At 39.6% G+C, this 20,365-nt stretch overlaps 1 protein-coding gene across 1 annotated transcript in view; it reads left to right on the top strand.

Moving 5' to 3' along the window:
• Positions 1 to 1,812: 1,812 nt before the first annotated feature.
• The window catches only part of stox1 (storkhead box 1), a 58,294-nt gene continuing 39,741 nt past the window's right edge, over positions 1,813 to 20,365 (top strand). The window contains exon 1 of the mRNA XM_061944077.1: positions 1,813 to 2,208. Within this exon, the coding sequence (XP_061800061.1) occupies positions 1,875 to 2,208 (334 nt within the window). The 5' untranslated portion in view covers positions 1,813 to 1,874. The remainder of the gene's footprint in view (positions 2,209 to 20,365) is intronic.

Below are 20,365 nucleotides of genomic sequence, written 5' to 3'. Positions count from 1 at the left end.
GGACAAGATCACGGGTACAAGCGGCCGAAATGAGTTTCCTCCGCCAGGTGGCAGGGCTCTCCCTTAGAGATAGGGTGAGAAGCTCTGTCATCCGGGGAGAGCTCAAAGTAAAGCCGCTGCTCCTCCACATCGAGAGGAGCCAGATGAGGTGGTTCGGGCATCTGGTCAGGATGCCACCCGATCGTCTCCCTCGGGAGGTGTTTAGGGCACGTCCGACCGGTAGGAGGCCACGGGGAAGACCCAGGACACGTTGGGAAGACTATGTCTCCCGGCTGGCCTGGGAACGCCTCGGGATCCCCCGGGAAGAGCTGGACGAAGTGGCTGGGGAGAAGGAAGTCTGGGCTTCCCTGCTTAGGCTGCTGCCCCCGCGACCCGACCTCGGATAAGCGGAAGAAGATGGATGGATGGATGGATGGATATATATATATACATATATATGTATATACGTATATATATATATATATATATATATATATATATATATATATATATATATATATATATATATATATATATATATATATATATATATGTATATATGTACGTATATATGTATATACATATTCCTCACGCACTAATTGGTTGAAAGAGCAGAGCATGCACTTGCCGTTATCGATGGGAAAATGCATTCTTAGACAATATGATTTGCCTGAGCGGCTAGGAGACACCGAGAGTAACAAGCGGTAGAAAATGAATTAGAAAGGACAAATTTAAAAAAATAAAACTTGGGACTTCTCTCGCGCCGGATTTTGGACGTAGTTTGGGGACCCCTGGTTTAGACTGGCCAAAAAAAAATCTAACTTGTGAAATTTACATTCGGTTTATATACTGTATATCATTATTTCATTTATTTATCTTGTTTTTTCTCTGCTGAAAAGCACCGGTCAAAATTGATTTGGATTCATTTCAATAGGAGGTGTTGATTTGAGTTACGAGTGTGTTGGGTTAAGACAGGGGTCGGCAACCCGCGGCTCTTTAGCGCCGCCCTAGTGGCTCTCTAGAACTTTTTTAAAAAATGTATGAAAAATGGAAAAAGATGAGGGGGAAAAAATCTATTTTTGTTTTAATATGGTTCTGTAGGAGGACAAACATGACACAAACCTCCCTAATTGTTACAAAGCACACTGTTTATATTAAACATGCTTCACTGATTCGAGTATTTGGCAAGCGCCGTTTTGTCCTACTAATTTTGGCGGTCCTTGAACTTACCGTAGTTTGTTTTCATGTATAACTTTCTTCGACTTTCTAGGACGTGTATTATGCCACTTCTTTTTCTGTCTCATTTTGTCCACCAAACTTTTAAGGTTGTGCATGAAAGGTGAGTTTTGTTGGTGTTATTGACTTGTGTGGAGTGCTAATCAGACATATTTGGTCACTGCATGACTGCAAGCTAATCGATGCTAACAGGCTATTTAGGCTAGCTATATGTACATATTGCATCATTATGCCTCATTTGTAGCTATATTTGAGGTCATTTAGTTTCCTTTATTAAGTCCTCTTAATTCCATGACACACTATCTGTATGTAATATGGCTTTTAATTTTTTACAGACAGATTTGTTTTTGTATTTTTGGTCCAATATGGCTCTTTAAACATTTTGGGTTGCCGACCCCTGGGTTAAGACCTCCATCAAAGAACCTCGTAAGCTCGTAAGTTGAGGTACCTGTGCTGGTGTGCTCGCAGAAGCGCGCGCACGCACACGCACGAGAATGGGAGGTCCACCTGTGTGACCCAACACTCCTGCCCCTCCCCCCTCCTCCTGCTGGGTGACACCAGTGGGCTGGAGCACTCTCACAGCGGAGGTTCTTACGATGTTTCCACGGGACTAACGAGCGATAAATTCAACAAGTCGAGTCATTACCTTTCACGCGGACATGTCGCTCTTACAGCCGCGGCCGGTGCAACTGTCCGCCGCCTCCCTGGCGGTGGTGTTCGGACCGGACGACGAGAGCCAAAACCGGCTTCACCACAACCGCCGCAGCGGCACCGCCACCGGGCTGGAGGTGTTCGCGGACTTTAAGGCGCAAAACCTGCGCAGCTTTTGGAATAAAAGACTCGTCCGGGCCATGGGAGACGTGAACTTCCAGGGCTGGATGGAGAACCTGGTGCTTCTCGTCCAGGGGAGCGTCGGCAGCTTGGAGGTGCTGAGGGAAGCCTGGATGCGGAGAGCCCTCAAGTCCGCCACCGGCTTGGTCATCAGAGCTGTGGGTAAGTGAGGACAACACATAGGAACTACACTATTGTGGACAACTTCCCATGCTAAACTTCAATATTACATGCTGTAAAAGTGTCAATCAGGTGTTTTATTCTTCTGTGTGGTCAACACGGAGGCGTCAACGTGTTTACAACTTTGAGAGAAATGTGTGAAAAGCCATAAATTGACCAAGTGGCTCTCACATCACATATTTTCACCTGCAAATGTTAGGACATAATTAATTAACAGCAAGTTTATTATGGTGGTTGGAGTTCATCATATAAGTATGGAGGTAGAATTGTCTCACGTCAATTTATGCATCCATCCATTTCCTACCGCTTGTCCCATTAGAGGTCGCAGGGGTGCTGGAGCCTATCTCAGCTGCATTCAGGCGGAAGGTGGGGTACACCCTGGACAAGTCGCCACCTCATCACAAGGCCCTTATATATATCAATTAGGGCTGCAACTAACAACTAATTTGATAATCGATTAATCTGTCGATTGTTACTTCGATTAATCAATTAATAATCGGATAAAAGAGACAAACTACATTTCTACCCTTTCCAGTGTTGAAAAAACCCCAGCATACTGGCACCATACTTATGTTGATTATTGTTTCTCAGCTGTTTGTAAATGTTGCAGTTTATAAATAAAGGTTTATAAAAAATTTTTTTTAAATAATTAAAAAAAATAGCCTCTGCGCATGCGCATAGCATAGATCCAACGAATCGATGACTAAATTAATCGGCAACTATTTTTTTAATAGATTTTAATCGATTTAATCGATTAGTTGTTGCAGCCCTAATATCAATATGATATTAATACATATGCATATATTAATAAATATACAAATACAAATATGATGTACAAATAAATAAATTACTTGTATAAATAAACGCGTATTTGTAAATATATTTTTGAGATTTTAAAATATATACAAATAACATTTCTGAATATAAAAAGGTGACATACAAATAAATCAAGAATTTGTATAAATAAACGTCCATCCATCCATCCATCCATCCATTTTCTACCGCTTGTCCCATTTGGGGTGGCAGGGGTGCTGGAGCCTATCTCAGCTGCATTCTGGCAGAAGGCGGGGTACACCCTGGACAAGTCGCCACCTCATCACAGGGCCCTTATATATATCAATATGATATTAATACATATGCATATATTAATAAATAAACAAATACAAATGTGACATACAAATAAATAAATAATTTGTATAAATAAACGCGTATTTGTAAATATATTTTTGAGATTTGAAAATACATACAAATAAAATTTGTAAATGTTAAAATGTGACATACAAATAAATCAAGAATTTGTATAAATAAACGTCCATCTATCCATCTATTTCCTACCGCTTGTCCCATTCGGGGTCACGGGGGTGCTGGAGCCTATTTCAGCTGCATTCGGGCGGAAGGCGGATTACACCCTGGACAAGTCGCCACCTCATCACAGGGCCCTTATATATATATCAATATGATATTAATACATATACATATATTAATAAATATACAAATACAAATGTGATGTACAAATAAATAAATAATTTGTATAAATAAACGCGTATTTGTAAATATATTTTTGAGATTTGAATATAAATATGCTTGGTTTTGTCTTTTGTATCTGTATTGAATTTGCATATGTGGATCGCTTTTTTGCTTTTGTGTCGATGAGACAATTCTACCACAAACCAGATGCACAAATAAATGTGGAGTTACACACTCCCCTGAACAACCAGCAGAGGGCACTGCAGCCAGAGCGGTCTGGGTCACAGACATGGTCAGACACTGGCGAGCCAATCAGAGGCACACTAGGGAGGGTCATATTACGTCATGACTTTTGGTATGATTTGACACACATTGCACTGTTAAGGGATCAGTATCTACATCGGGACAAGGTCATTAAACGGCATTGATACAATAAAATAAGCAGCTAGCACGGTCTTTCAAATTAACTGGATAAATTACCATTAGCTAATACAACGCTAACGTTAGCTAGCTCAGGTCCGTTGTGCGTTCTCTCTGTAAAGACCTGGATTGTTTTTGTGCAGAGAACTCCGGGTATTTTGCATATAATGCATATAATGCTCTGTGACCCAGACCGCTCTGGCTGCTGTGCCCTCTGCTGGTTGTTCAGGGGAGTTTGTAGGTCACATTTATTTGTGCATCTGGTTTGTGGTAGAAATGTCTCATCGACACAAAAGCAAAAAAGCGATCCACATATGCAAATTCAATACAAATACAAATACAAAATTAAGTATATTTATTTGTGTGGAGCCGCTCATCGAAGCCACATGTGTCAAACTCAAGGCCCCGGGGGCCAGCGAAAGCCTTGAAATAAACTACTTTATGTTATCTTGTCTTACTAAATGTATTCTTTCCATTTTGAGAGAAATACATGTATTGCATGCTACTGCATATCTTTTAAACTTTAATATTATCTGCAACAAATATAATACTATGATACATATAACACTTTTTTTTTAAATATAAATAAAAATGATATAATAAGTAACTTCAAAGCAAGTTATCCATCACTGTAGAAATGACTATAGATTTTATGGTAAAAAACTGGCAAGCTCAGTTGCGAAAATGTTACTGTATGAAAAACAATAGAAACGTTTTTACATTTAAAGTAATATGGCTGTAAAACCACCGTAAATTTTACAGAAAAATTGTAGCAATTGAGCTGCCAGTTTTTTTACTGCAAAATTGCAAGCTTTTTTTTTTTTTTTTTTACAGTATCCTGTATGTAAAAAATATAGTAATCAAATGCATATGCAGTTGTATAACAATTAATGAGGTGCATCCCTATACATTTATATTCATAAATTAATTATTGTTACAAGCGGCCCTCTGAGGGCAGCCATAACTGCGACGTGGCCCTCAGTGGAAAACGAGTTCGACAGCCCTGCTCTAAGCTAATAATAATCACATGCATTACGGAAAATAAACGACATTTCTTTGTATAATAAGTATTATTATTAAGTATCATTATCACTGTGGGATGAGACTAAACATATTACACACAGAGGAAAATAATAAGGAACTAGTTTAAATATTGTGTTGATATTATTAAATGTCAATAGCACTCACCATAAATACATTGAAACATTTACAGTTAATACATGTGATTAGTATCGGACGATGTCACTCATGGATGATCAGAATCAGCAACATAAAACCCTGATCAGAAAATCCCTAATTATTAGTTTTAATAAGTCAGCAGAATGTTAGAAACCGCTCTCAGTACGGTGCAGTGCATGGCAAACTACTGGAACCCTACAGTCATAATAAACATACAATGCCAGGCACTGTCATTAAAGTAAAGGCAAGGTGTATGATACAGTTTTTGTACTAATAAATTCTGCAGGTGTACCTAAAGCAGTGTTTCTCAAATAGTGGGAAATGTTAAATATATTATATTAGATAAAATATTATTACCGTATTAAATAAATATTATCAAGTACTCAATATTCAATGGGGGTTGTGGAAAAATTGTGTCCCCCAGGTGGTCATGACAGGAAATAATTGAGACACACTGACCTAATGTACACCTATGTCATGGGCTCTTTATGTATGACATCACCTTCCACTAGACGCTATAATGACAAGCCGTGTGTGTGTTGCTTAAGACCTAATAGTAGCTTTTTCTAGGGGGATACACTGGCCCATTTTCATTTTTGTGTGACTATATGAGACAGAAATGCAGGATATCTTAAGTATGTTGTCTCCCAAATGGTAGGAAGATATTCCTCTTAAGCTGTGGTCCGCCATTGTTGTTGTTGTTTTGACATATTTCTGCATGCTTACCCCACTCTCTCCCATACATTCATTGATGTGTGGCCGTCTCGCCCGTAAACATGTTATGGATGTATGTCTAACTTTATAGTGCACCTGGGGACTGATCTACTAAAGGTGTGCGTGTAATAGAACACATGCAAACTTTATAGCGCATGCAAAGCTGAATTAATACGCTTGGGGATTGCGTCTCTTTAGTGAGCAAAATAAAGAGCACAATCCAGTTAGCCTGTCTGTCTCCAATAATATGCAGAATATATGCTGATCACCAGAACGCTCACAAAACTGGGAGGAGGAAGTGCAAATACGATTATTCAGCACACGCAGTGTGATTTATCAAAACTAAAAACTGTTCTGCTTAGCTGTTTTGCGTCTACAGGAGGCGATTGCGCTGCAGCTTTGTCCTACGTAGTTGTGTCAACATATATGGACCATCAAAAGTAAAAAACATTAGACATATCGTCTATTCAGCAATATATTTTTATAATTGTGGTGCTGCTAATTAACGGGCTTATAAAAACAAATTCAATTGATGTGTTTTGTTTTTTAATATCGTTTGTTTTTCATATAAAACCTTTTTGCGATGTACATTTTCTTGGGTCAAAAACTTAATTAGGGAAATCTAGAGGTGGTCGAATCATGGCATGATAACTTAAAAACAAAGTCAACTTCAGATTGTTGTCTTCGTTTAAAAACTCTGAAATTCTGAAAATGTACAAATCATCCTTCTTTTTTTTTTTACACATACATTTTACGGTTAAAAGTAGGGCTGGGCGATATGGCCTTTTTTTTAAAAGATATTTTTAGGCCATATCGCGATACACGATATGTATCTCAATATTTTGCCTTAGCCTTGAATGAACATATAATCACAGCAGTATGATGATTCCATGTGTCTACATTAAAACATTCTTGTTCATACTGCATTAATATATGCTCATTTTAAACTTTCATGCAGAGAGGGAAATCACAACTAAGTCAATTCACCAAAACTGTATTTATTAAACCGTTCTTAAGCAGTGGCACAAACATTCATGTCATTTCAAATGCAAGATTGTCAGAGACATTTTAAAACAGGCTATTAGTGCACTTTTGTGCATGATGTCACTAAGATGACATATCAAAACAACACTAAATTAAAGTGCACTTTTTGTACAGAACGCCACTACAATAGTTAAAAACAAATAAAGTGCACTTTTGTGCATGATGTCACACAAGATATTTCAATAACTGTCAAATAAAAATGAGCTGCATAATAGGAAATCAAATAGTGTTCGTCCTTCGCTATGTGGTAGGTTACTGTGGACGTTATCTCCTTTTGTTGTTGACTTATTTTTTTCATACAGTGTTGATCTGGAAATGTTTGCCTCTGCATTTTGATAGTGTGGCACCGAACGGAGATGTTGACACGCGGAGTAAGCACTCTTCATTCTCTGGCAGGTGACTTTTCAAATGATGCTACATAATAGCAGTATAGCTCGGTTGGTAGAGTGGCCGTGCCAGCAACTTAAGGGTTACAGGTTCGATCCCCGCTTCCGCCATCCTAGTCACTGCCGTTGTGTCCTTGGGCAAGACACTTTACCCACCTGCTCCCAGGGCCACCCACACTGGTTTAAATGTAACTTAGATATTCGGTTTCACTATGTAAAAGTGCTTTGAGTCACTAGAGAAAAGCCCTATATAAATATAATTCAATTCAATAATGCTACTTTTTGTAGCAACACGTTTGCCCCACACTTGACAAATTACGGTTGTCTGTTCGACATATTCCCACTTGAAGCCAAACCACCGCCAGACAATGGACCCCCTGTTGTTTTTCTTGGGAATTAATTCTTCCTTCATTTGTTACCAGATTCGCACCTTCTTTCTCTCGTATTACCACCCGCACCACAGCTAACGTTACCCATGCTGCTACCTCTCTGCTCCGCGAGAGCGTATACGTATGTGACGTGTGTAAGGAGGTGCGCTTGATGTCTGTGAGAAGGAGACACAAGAAGGAGTGGGAAGAGCCTGTAGTGTAATGCCAGCAGCTATAAGCAACTGCGTGAGAACGTATACTCGAATATCCGATATAGTCATTTTCTATATCGCACAGAGACAAACCTGCGATATATCGAGTATATCAATATATCGCCCAGCGTTACCACGTAGTACACGCAAAAACCTCATTTAACTAGGGCGGTCTGCACTTGTTATCAATTGTACCTGCAGTCTTAGTAGAGCACACGCAAAACGCCCACTAATAGTACACTCAGGGCCAGATTTATTGAACGTTTGCTTGTACTAAAACATGTGCAAACCTGATAGCACTATTAAACCGATGCAAAGTGCATTGCGTCTGTTAAGTCAGCAGACTAGGGCGTGCAATCCATTTTGTGTCTGTCTTCTGAAATATGCAAAATATATGCTGATCATCAACGCGCCAGTTCCACACACGGCTGCAGAATCAGTGCTCGTGCAGACGGGAATACTCCGCCCTACATATGTGTGTCAACATTTTGGATGGTCAGAAATAAAAAATATTACATGAAACGTCTATTCAGCTACATCATTGAAGGACTTATTAAAACAAATACAATTTATGCGTTTTGGTACCATTAAATCTATTTTTAAAGGTTTTTCTTTTTGTTTCACATAGAATATATATTATTAAAGTATTTCTTATATGATTACTATAATCCCCTCGGGGATTAATCAAGTACTTCTGATTTTTGCCAATATCCGATATTCCGATATTGTCTAACTCTTAATTACCGATTTCGATATCAACCGATACCGATATATACAGTCGTGGAATAAACACATTATTATGCCTAATTTTGTTGTGATGCCCCGCTGGATGCATTAAACAATGTAACAAGGTTTTCCAAAAAAACTCAAGTAATGGAAAAAAATGCCAACATGGCACTGCCATATTTATTATTGAAGTCACAAAGTGCTTTTTTTTTTAAATGCCTCAAAACAGCAGCTTGGAATTTGGGACATGCTCTCCCTGAGAGAGCATGAGGAGGTTGAGGTGGGCGGGGTTGGGCGGGGTTCAGGTGCTGGGGGGGGTATATTGTAGCGTCCCGGAAGAGTTAGTGCTGCAAGGGGTTCTGGGTATTTGTTCTGTTGTGTTTATGTTGTGTTACGGTGCGGGTGTTCTCCCGAAATGTGTTTGTCATTCTTGTTTGGTGTGGGTTCACAGTGTGGCGCATATTTGTAACAGTGTTAAAGTTGTTTATACGGCCACCCTCAGTGTGACCTGTATGGCTGTTGACCAAGTATGCTTTGCATTCACTTGTGTGCGTGAAAAGCCTTAGATATTCTGTGATTGGGCCGGCACGCAAAGGCAGTGCCTTTAAGGTTTATTGGCGCTCTGTTCTTCTCCCTACATCGTGTACCACTACATACATCAGCGTTTTTAATAGTCATAAATTTTACTTTTTGAAACCGATACCGATAATTTCCGATATTACATTTTAAAGCATTTATCGGCAGTCCGATATTATCGGACATCTCTACTTCTGATGAAAAAATTTGATTTAAGTATGCATTATTTTGCCTCTTGAGTGCAGCCTCTCTCCAATACGTGCACTTTCAGTGGTAAAAAAAAAAAGTGGTTTCAACGTAGATGCACAGCAGTACTGCTTTTAAAATGCCCATAAAAGGTGTTACATATCTCCTGCGTGTTAGAAAACAAAGCAAAGCGCCGCAAGTAGGGGCATGATAACATGAATGCACAGTAAATAAGAGTGTCTCCGTGGTGATGCCCCGTATAGTAGACGAAAAATCCTTATTTAAATAAGGCGGTCTGCACCACTTTACAATTGCACGCGCAGTTTTAGTAAATCGCACGCAACACGCCTACTAACAATACACACTATTTAATAGGGGTGTAACGATACGTGTATTTGTAATGAACCGTTTCGGTACGGGGGTTTCGGTTCGGTTCGTAGGTGTACCGAACGAGTTTCCACATCGACATATTAAGTAGCTTTCTGCACGTTGTGTAAACAATGCACACCGAGGCAGCTAACGGGCTACAATAGACTGACCATAGGTCCTCTTTTCACCGGACATGTCCTCTTTTGCGGGGCTGTCCGGACGGAGTTTCTTAAATCCCTCAAATGTCCGGCATTTTGAGTTAGGGTTGCGTGTATTTTCAATGTACGTTCAGGGTTAAGAAGGGGTTAAAAACAAAACAAATTGTGCGCGCAGCAGCATTCGTGAGGGAGTGGCAGAGACAGAGAGAGAGCGAGAGAGTTATGATAAACGTGCATGCGTCGCCAGGCTCTGCTTTTTATCCACAGATTTATCAGATTTCATTTTTTGTTATCTATAGCAGGGGTGTCAAAAGTGTGCCCCGGAGGCCATTTGCGGCCCACAGCTAATGTTTTAAAGGCCCACGGCACATTCTAAAAATACTATTAAAATATACAAAAACATAACAAAAGTGAAATAAAAAAGCTTGAAGGTTAAATGTAATTTAGAAAATGTTGAGATGTTGACTAATAAAACAAAGCTGTTTTTTTTCTCTTTCAAACTGTCATTGCTCAAAACATAATATTGAATCAAAATGCATGTTGTTATGAATTATTGACCTATCCAAGGTTCCGATTACTTCACATCAAATATTCCACTAAGAAAAATATTTTTGGTGGAAGATTTTGCAAATTTAGTAAATAAATAACCCAAAAATGTATATATATATATTTTTTTTACTGTACCGAAAATGAACCGAACCGTGACTTCTAAATCGAGGTACGTACCGTCTAAACCGAGGTACGTACCGAACCGAAATTTTTGTGTACCGCTACACCCCTATTAAATATGCATTATTTTGCCTCTTGAGCCGGAGTAAGTGCAGCCTCTCTCCAATGCGTGCACTTTCAGCAGTAAAAAAAAAAGTGGTTTCAACGTAGATGCACGACAGTACTGCTTTTAAAATGCCCATAAAAAGTGTTACATGTCTCCTGCATGTTAGAAAACAAAGCCGTAAATGCGCAGTAAATAAGAGTGTCTCCACGATGATGCCCCGTATAGTAGACGAAAAATCCTTATTTATATAAGGCGGTCTGCACCACTTTACAATCGCACACGCAGTTTTAGTAAATCGCACGTAACACGCCGACTAACAATACACACTATTTAATAGTTTTCACACACTATTTTGTGTGTGGTATTTGGGTCTTAGTCGATCAGGCCCCTGGTCTGCCAGAGAATAAGAAGACGGAGCAGGAGGGATACATGTTGCCAACTTTGTCACCTTAAAAAACGCGTGATCAGATCTCTTAGATATGTTTTTCAAAAAAGCGACTAGTGACAAAATTTGTAAATAAACTTTTGGAGAGCCGCTCTTCTCAACAAGCAACAAGTAGTGCTACTGGCCCCTCCCCCATCTTAAAACTCTTACAGGTGGCTCTCGTTGTTTTTTTGCGACATAAAAAAAAGTTCCATTGTAGTTTGAAACATTTTCTTTTTATGTTTTTTTAAACCGTTTTTACCATTCAAGCATTAATGAAAACTTAAACCTTATCTCATTTCATTTTTATTTACCTCCTTCATTGATGTGCATCTTTGATCGATAGACAATTATACCACAATTATTCAATTATCCATTTACACACCAATGCCTGAGAAGAAAAATCTTATATTTTCCTGCCCCCTTCAACATAATTCGTAGTCTTTCTTAATGATATCATATAAACCAACAATTACATCCAAATATAATGAAAACAAACAGAAAAACACACAAAAAAACACAACAAGTGCAAAACTTCATGAAGTACAAACTACCTATGAAATTCCTTTTTTTGGACCTACAGTCATGGTCAAAAGTTTACATACACTTGTAAAGAACATAATGTCATGTCTTGAGTTTCCAATAATTTCTACAGCTCATATTTTTTTGTGATAGAGTGATTGGAGCACGTACTTGTTGGTCACAAAAAAAAAAATTCATGAAGTTTGGTTCTTTTATGAATTTATTATGGGTCTACTGAAAATGTGAGCAAATGTGCTGGGTCAAAAGTATACATACAGCAATGTTAATATTTGCTTACATGTCCCTTGGCAAGTTTCACTGCAATAAGGCGCTTTTGGTAGCCATCCACAAGCTTCTGGTTGAATTTTTGACCACTCCTCATGACAAAATTGGTGCAGTTCAGCTAAATTTGTTGGTTTTCTGACATGGACTTGTTTCTTTAGCATTGTCCACACGTTTAAGTCAGGACGTCGGGAAGGCCATTCTAAAACCTTAATTCTAGCCTGATTTAGCCATTCCTTTACCACTTTTGACATGTGTTTGGGGTCATTGTCCTGTTGGAACACCCAATTGCGCCCAAGACCCAACCTCCGGGCTGATGATTTCAGGTTGTCCTGAAAAATTTGGAGGTAATCCTCCTTTTTCATTGTTGCTGTTCGGCCACAATAACCAGCAATATGTTTAGAGGAGACAAGGGAGACCTTTTAATCCCAGGAACACCATGCGTACCGTCATGCATGGTGGTGGTAGTATTATGCTCTGGGCCTGTTTTTCTGCTTTACAGAGAGTAAATGGGACAATGAAAAAGGAGGATTACCTCCAAATTCTTCAAAGTCGAGAACAATGTTGTTGTTCGGCTTTTAAGGCATGCCTACATGGACTTGTCATTGAACGTATCAAAACGTATATAACAACAGCGTTTCGAAAAAATATCCATTCTCGGTTGAAAACAGTGTAAAGGTAGCGCCAGTATCAGTGCTCTCACACACACATAAGGTAAGGGAGGAATGTGAAGGGGAGGTAGAGACCACACAACTGGCAGGGTGTGATGTGATGGTGGGGCGAGGTGGGGGGGGGGTGGGCTGACATGTCATCCCCATGTGAGACACTTTGTGGTCGTAGAGACGACAATCAGGCACACAGCTAACGGTCCTGACTTAACGCCCTAGCATGTCCGCACAATGCACACAAGTCAGGTGTTTACCACAACAGAGGCGGTTTTCATGGTCTCCATCCAGACCCAAAGTGTGTGTGTGTGTGTGTGTGTATGTGTGTGTGTGTGTGTGTGTGTGTGTGTGTGTGTGTGTGTTTCCTTGGCTTCACACTGCAGCAATTTGTATGGAAATAAGCTGTTTGCCTTTACTGCCTCCTTGCAGACAATCGCCCTGCAGTGAATCACTCGCGTGTGCGAATGCTTGAAGTCTACCTCCGCCCAGCCCCTATTTCATGTCCAGGAGTTGGTGTGTTGAAGCGGAACCGCTATGATTGATTTCGGGGCTTGGCGTTGTCCCCGCTATAAATGTGTCAGTCATGAAAAAACCCCCACCAAATGTTACAAGAAATGGCTGCAGGCACTACAAAATACGCAAAGGGACAACGGCGATAAGAAGATAAAAACTAGGTTTTTGTTGTGTTTATTTCATTTGATTTAACTTTGAATTAGGGTTTTAACAAATATTTTCCTGTCAGATCCCAAAATTACAAACATTACATACATTTTTTTTAATTTTTTTTTATTTTTATTTTTTAATTTTTTTAAATATATTTGCACATTGTTTTTCTAGCATGCACACATCGCACTGTATGGAATGGCCTCAATCTCGTTACCTTGCATAATGACAATAAAGCTGATTCTGATTCTGATTCTGATTCTGATAATGTCTTCAACTCGTGTCCAATGTGTTCACATGAGTAGTTACCGTATTTTTCGGACTATAAGGCGCACTTAAAATCCTTTCATTTCTCAAAAATCGACAGTGCGCCTTATAATCCGGTGCGCCTAATGTATGGAATAATTCTGGTTGTGCTTACCGACCTCGAAGCAATTTTATTTGGTACATGGTGTAATGATAAGTGTGACCAGTAAATGGCAGTCATACATAGAGAAGAAAAATCTCAGTCAGGAGACTGAGATTTGATTTGATTGAGTAAGTCGCAAGTTACCGTATTTTTTGGATTATAAGTCGCAGTTTTTTTCATAGTTTGGCCGGGGGTGCGACTTACTCTCAGGAGCGACTTATGTGTGAAATTATTAACACATTACCGTAAAATATCAAATAATATTCTTTAGCTCATTCACGTAAGAGACTAGACCATTGGTTCTTAACCTGGGTTCGATCGAACCCTAGGGGTTCGGTGAGTCGGCCTCAGGGGTTCGGCGGCGGTCAAGACACACCCGACTCATCGTGTAAATAAAAACTTCTCCCTATCGGTGTATTACGGATACAGCAACAGCAGAAGTCAGGCTGCATTGCAGGTGTGTAATTTGTTGTGTGTTTATGTGTGTTGGTTTTGTTCTTTGAACAAGGTGATGTTCATGCACGGTTCATTTTGTGCACCAGTAAAAAAAATATGGTAACACTTTAGTATGGGGAACATATTCACCATTAATTAGTTGCTTATTAACATGTAAATTAGTAACATATTGGCTCCTAACTAGTCATTATTAAGTACTTATTAATGCCTTATTCTGCATGGCCTTATTATAACCCTGACTCTCTAACCCTGGCCCTAACCCTCTAACCCTAACCCTAACCAAAATAACTCTAAATTAAGTCTTTGTTACTTAGAATATGTTCCCCTAGTGTCCAAAAAACTCTAAATTCAGTCTTTGTTACTTAGAATATGTTCCCTATACTAAAGTGTTACCAAAAACATATAACTTCGTATTGAATTTGAAAAAAAACAACATTTTATTTTTCACTAAAGAAGGGTCCGGTGAATGCGCATATGAAACCGGTGGGGTTTGGTACCTCCAACAAGGTTAAGAACCACTGGACTAGACGTATAAGATTTCATGGGATTTAGCGATTAGGAGTGACAGATTGTTTGGTAAACGTATAGCATGTTTTATATGTTATAGTTATTTGAATGACTCTTACCATAATATGTTACGTTAACATACCAGGCACGTTCTCAGTTGGTTATTTATGCCTCATATAACGTACACTTATTCAGCCTGTTGTTCACTATTCTTTATTTATTTTAAATTGCCTTTCAAATGTCTATTCTCGGTGTTGGGTTTTATCAAATAAATTTCCCCAAAAAATGCGACTTATGCTCCAGTGCGACTTATATATGTTTTTTTCCTTCTTTATTGTGCATTTTCGGCCGGTGAGACTTATACTCCGGAGCGACTTATACTCCGAAAAATACAGTACTTGTAAACTGCAAGATGTTTCCAGTAAACAACACCAAAACTTGAAATGTTCCATTGAGAATATAGAATATTACACACGGCGCTTAAAAATCTGTCAAGATGTTTTTAGTACGACTTCGTTAAGCTATGGAGACGCACCGCTCGACGTATTGTCTGCGCATTAAACATACGAGTATTATTATGGTGTGTGTATAAGGACCGTAAAATGGCACCTATTAACAGACATATTACCTGGTGTTTTGTTTCGCAATATTATGCAAAACCGACTTTCCTTACTTTCTGGTACCTGCTGATGTGTATTTGGGATCTGCATAAGTACTGAAAATGCGCGCGCGTTCGCCATTGTAGTCCGTGCCAACACCATAGTCGATAAGCTTCTTCTATTTCTCTACCTTCTTATGTGGCATTCATCTTCTGCTGTTGCCATTTCTAATATAAAGTAGTGTAAAGTTCTTTCTTATATCTGTCAGTAGACTCGCTATCAAAGCGCTAAAAACTGTAGTGGGTTTACATAATTCACCCACGGAACTTTAGTTATTAGAGGGTTCGGTCGGACGGTTTTTCACGGGACACATTTCTGGCATTGATGTTGCACTAGTGAGCCACAGATGAGGAGATGCTGCTCCGTTATTGATTGAAGTAAAGTCTGAATGTCATTAAAACAGTTAGCTACATCTTTTGACACTTCTTCCACCCCCGTTCTTGCACGCTACACCGCTACAACAAAGATGACGGGGAGAAGACGCTGCTGAAGGTGAGCCACGTAAATAAGACCGCCCACAAAACAGCACATCCTGAAGAGACGCTCAGAAAGCGGCTTGAAAATGGTCTCTAAAACATAATCTGTGCAACAGTTTCACCAAAAAACACCATCACATGTTATGTAGACCACAAGATAGTGTTTTACATTTAGAAAAAAATCATAATATGACCCTTTTAATGCGCCTTATAATGCACCTTTTCTATGAAAAAACGACTTGAATAGACCCGCTCATCGGCAGTGCGCCTTTTAATTCGGTGCGCCCTATGGTCTGAAAAATACGGTATGCACTTTTTTCTTACAAAAGAAAAAAAAACAATTGGTACCAAATTCGGGACCTTGGTAGGCACTGACCGAATTCCGTCAGTACTACGGGGTATCGATTCTCGTAAATTCAAATGGTGCCATATTTCGATATCTTTGTTGCGCATGACATTTTTGATTGATTGATTGATTGAAACTTTTATTAGTAGATTGTACAGTACAGTACATATTCCGTACAATTGACCACTAAATGGTAATACCCGAATACGTTTTTGAACTTGTTTAAGTCGGGGTCCACGTAGATCAATTAATGGTAACGTCACGTCCGGTTTCAGACTAAACACCGGCTCAAACACATGTCGAGGAAACAAGCACTCAAGCAACACAGTGCGATGTGTGACCATGGGGAACATGCTTTTTTTTTGCCACACTAGAATGTGCATGTGCATGTCTATGTAATAAAAGGAGATGGGCAGCACAGTTATCATTATCAGCTCATTTTGATGTGACATTAAAACAAATACATGTTATTATTAAACAATTGACATTTATTAACAGACAAAAAACTACCGAAAATTGGTACTGTTGAGTACTGGTATCGAAATACAAAAGGTACCCATCCCCAATTGCGGTACCGTATTTTACATCTACACATATCTCTTATGTGTGACTGCCATCTACTGGTCACACTTATCATTACACCATGTACCAAATGAAATTGCTTCGAGGTCTGTAAGCACAACCAGAATTATTCCGTACATTAGGCGCACCGGGTTATAAGGCGCACTGTCGAGTTTTGAGAAAACGAAAGGATTTGAAGTGCGCCTTATAGTCCGAAAAATACGGTACATAAACAGGCTCTGAGACAAATAATAAATAATAATAATGGATTAGATTTATATAGCGCTTTTCTAGACACTCAAAGCGCTTCACAGAGAAGTGAGAACCCATCATACATTTTTACAACTAAAAAGTAAACAAATCAAATTGTGAAGTCTTACCTGAGGTAGTAAACAAGTTCAATATTAAAGCGTTGAGGTGTTTATGTTCTGTGAGCTCAGAGCTTTCAGGGCCTCTTAACAGATGGTAAAACAGACATTTTTGTACAGACTTTAAAAGCTTTCTCTCGACATTACCAATCAGACAACATTACATGTGGAAGGGTGCCGTCTCAGCAATAAATAACCATTTTGAGCAGACGCCTGCTGCCCAAACAATACAAGATGAAACCCAACACAAAAAAAAGTTATTGCGTGAAAAGACCCTTGACAGACAAAGAGCGGCTCATGTTGTTGTGTTGCCGCGGCCTCACGACACGCGATATCATGACAGGACGGCAGCATAGCAAGCACTTTGGCAGAGAAGAGGTGAGGTGTGTGAAGGTATTCTTCCGTCCTATAATGTTGTCTGACACTATTTAACTGTAGCCCTCTCGGACCTGGAAACGTGGGAAAGTAGAAAACTTTCAGAAGTTGCTTTGTTGTGGTTACATGTGCAGAAATAGGCCCGAGTCTCAGTATTTTTCTTACATTTCACGGTAGCTTAAAGAATAATATCGCATTCCTGCTGCAGATTTATTTTATTAGCGACTTGAGGCAGTAGCAGCCTTTGCTAAGATTATTCAGTGTTTGAGCAGACTGCTGACAGTGTTGTGGGGCTAGGATACAGTTTTCTTTCTTCTTTTCTCCTGATGTAACGTATGTAGTGTCATATGATTTTAATTAGGCACATAAACGTTTAACAACTGGTTGCTCTAAAACAGGAGTGTCAAAAGTACGGCCCGCAGGCCAGATGAGGCCCGCAAACAGGTTTTATCCGGCCCGCGAGATGAGTTTGCTAAGTATAAAAATGAGCCAATTTTTTCTTTCCCAACTTCTTTGTCACGTGTTGCTGGCATCAAATTCTAAAGTTAATGATTATTTGCAACAACAAAAAAAGTTTATCAGTTTGAACATCAAATATGTTGTCTTTGTAGCATATTCAACTGAATATGGGTTGAAAATAATTTGCAAATCATTGTATTCCGTTTATATTTACATCTAACACAATTTCACAACTCATATGGAAACGGGGTTTGTATATGTGAGAAGTTATGGTTACAGTAGCTCTAGGACTACGATCGCACTGCAAAGTATGAAACACAACTCATGTTTTTTGTTCAAGACTTTTTATGTAGTCGTTCACATTGCAGTTTTGACAACGATTCGGGTGGGCTTCGGTCCCGGAGCATTTGTGGAAATTTCAAGGATTTTGTGCAAACGGTCCACTTTAAATGACATAGCGGACCGCATTAAAGGGGAACATTATCACCAGACCTATGTAAGCGTCAATATATACCTTGATGTTGCAGAAAAAAGACCATATATTTTTTTAACCGATTTCCGAACTCTAAATGGGTGAATTTTGGCGAATTACACGCCTTTCTATTATTCGCTCTGGAGCGATGACGTCACAACGTGACGTCACATCGGGAAGCAATCCGCCATTTTCTCACTTTCGTCGGTGTGTTGTCGGAGGGTGTAACAACACGAACAGGGACGGATTCAAGTTGCACCAGTGGCCCAAAGATGCGAAAGTGGCAAGAAATTGGACACAATTTGTTCAAAATACGAGGCTGTGGGGAAAGCCGACGAAATGGTCAGTCGTTTGTTCCGCACACTTTACCGACGAAAGCTATGCTACGACAGAGATGGCAAGAATGTGTGGATATCCTGCGACACTCAAAGCAGATGCTGACATCAACTACAAAACTGGACAGATCAGCTTTCAGGAAAAGAGAGCGGATGAGGGTATGTCTACAGAATATATTAATTAATGAAAACTTTATTCATTACTCGCGGTTTTACGTAAATTATTATACATAAACTGTGTTTACCAATAATTTAGCGTAAAAACATTTTTTTTTTTCAATCATTCGAGTACATTCGGGTAGTCTTGTGTAATGCAGTATTTTGTGTCTATTTAGGTATGGTTAACCTGAGTGCTGAAATCGTGGAAAAATATATGTTCTTAGCGCGCCTGAAATGGGCTGTCTGCACTCTCAAAGTGCATGTTGTTGCCAAATGTATTTCATATGCTGTAAACCTAGTTCATAGTTGTTAGTTTCCTTTAATGCCAAACAAACACATACCAATTGTTGGTTAGAAGGCGATCGCCGAATTCGTCCTCGCTTTCTCCCGTGTCGCTGGCTGTTGTGTCGTTTTCGTCGGTTTCGCTTGCATACGGTTCAAACGGATATGGCTCAATAGCTTCAGTTTCTTCTTCAATTTCGTTTTCGCTACCTGCCTCCACACTACAACCATCCGTTTCAATACATGCGTAATCTGTTGAATCGCTTAAGCCGCTGAAATCCGAGTCTGAATCCGAGCTAATGTCGCTATACCTTGCTGTTCTATACGCCATGTTTGTTTGTATTGGCATCACTGTGTGACGTCACAGGAAAATGGACGGGTGTATATAACGATGGTTAAAATCAGGCATTTTGAAGCTTTTTTTAGGGATATTGTGTGATGGGTAAAACATTTTTTAAACTGACGGAAGCGTGGCTGCCAGTTTGCGCCTACGGCCCCTTCGACCACCACCTATCATTCATCATTCGTTCACCAGTGTGAGCGGCACTGGAGGCAAGGGTGAAGTGTCCTGCCCTAGGACACAACGGCAGCGATTTGGATGGAAAGAGTCGGGGAGGGAACCTGGAACCCTCAGGTTTCTGCCACGGTCGCTCTACCCACTAGGCCATGCCGCCCCAAATGATGTGGCAGACCACATTAAATGATGTGGCAGACCACATTAAATGATGTGGCAGACCACACTGAATGACAGAGCGGGCCACATTAAATGACGTGACAGACCACATTAAATGACATGACCGACCACTTTAAATGATATGGCGTACCACATTGAATGGTGTGACCTACCACGTTAAAAGATGTGGCAGACCACGTGAAATTAAGTGGCAGACCACATGAATGACATGGTGGGCCACATTAAAAAGATATGACGGACCACATTAAAAAGATATGACGGACCACATTAAATGACATGATCGACCACATTTAAAAGACATGACAGAACACCACCCTTGTGTGGTGTTCGGGTCTGTGGGACCCGTTTTCATTTTTTATTAAAAGAAAAATGATACAATTAATAAATTTTTCAAACTGAGACTCACTGACTTTGGCTCATTTTCTGTGAAGAACATATATCAGAA

The sequence above is a fragment of the Nerophis lumbriciformis genome, linkage group LG02, assembly GCF_033978685.3.
Source record: "Nerophis lumbriciformis linkage group LG02, RoL_Nlum_v2.1, whole genome shotgun sequence".
Lineage (NCBI taxonomy): Eukaryota > Metazoa > Chordata > Actinopteri > Syngnathiformes > Syngnathidae > Nerophis > Nerophis lumbriciformis.
This window is presented reverse-complemented; position numbering and strand designations above follow the sequence as displayed.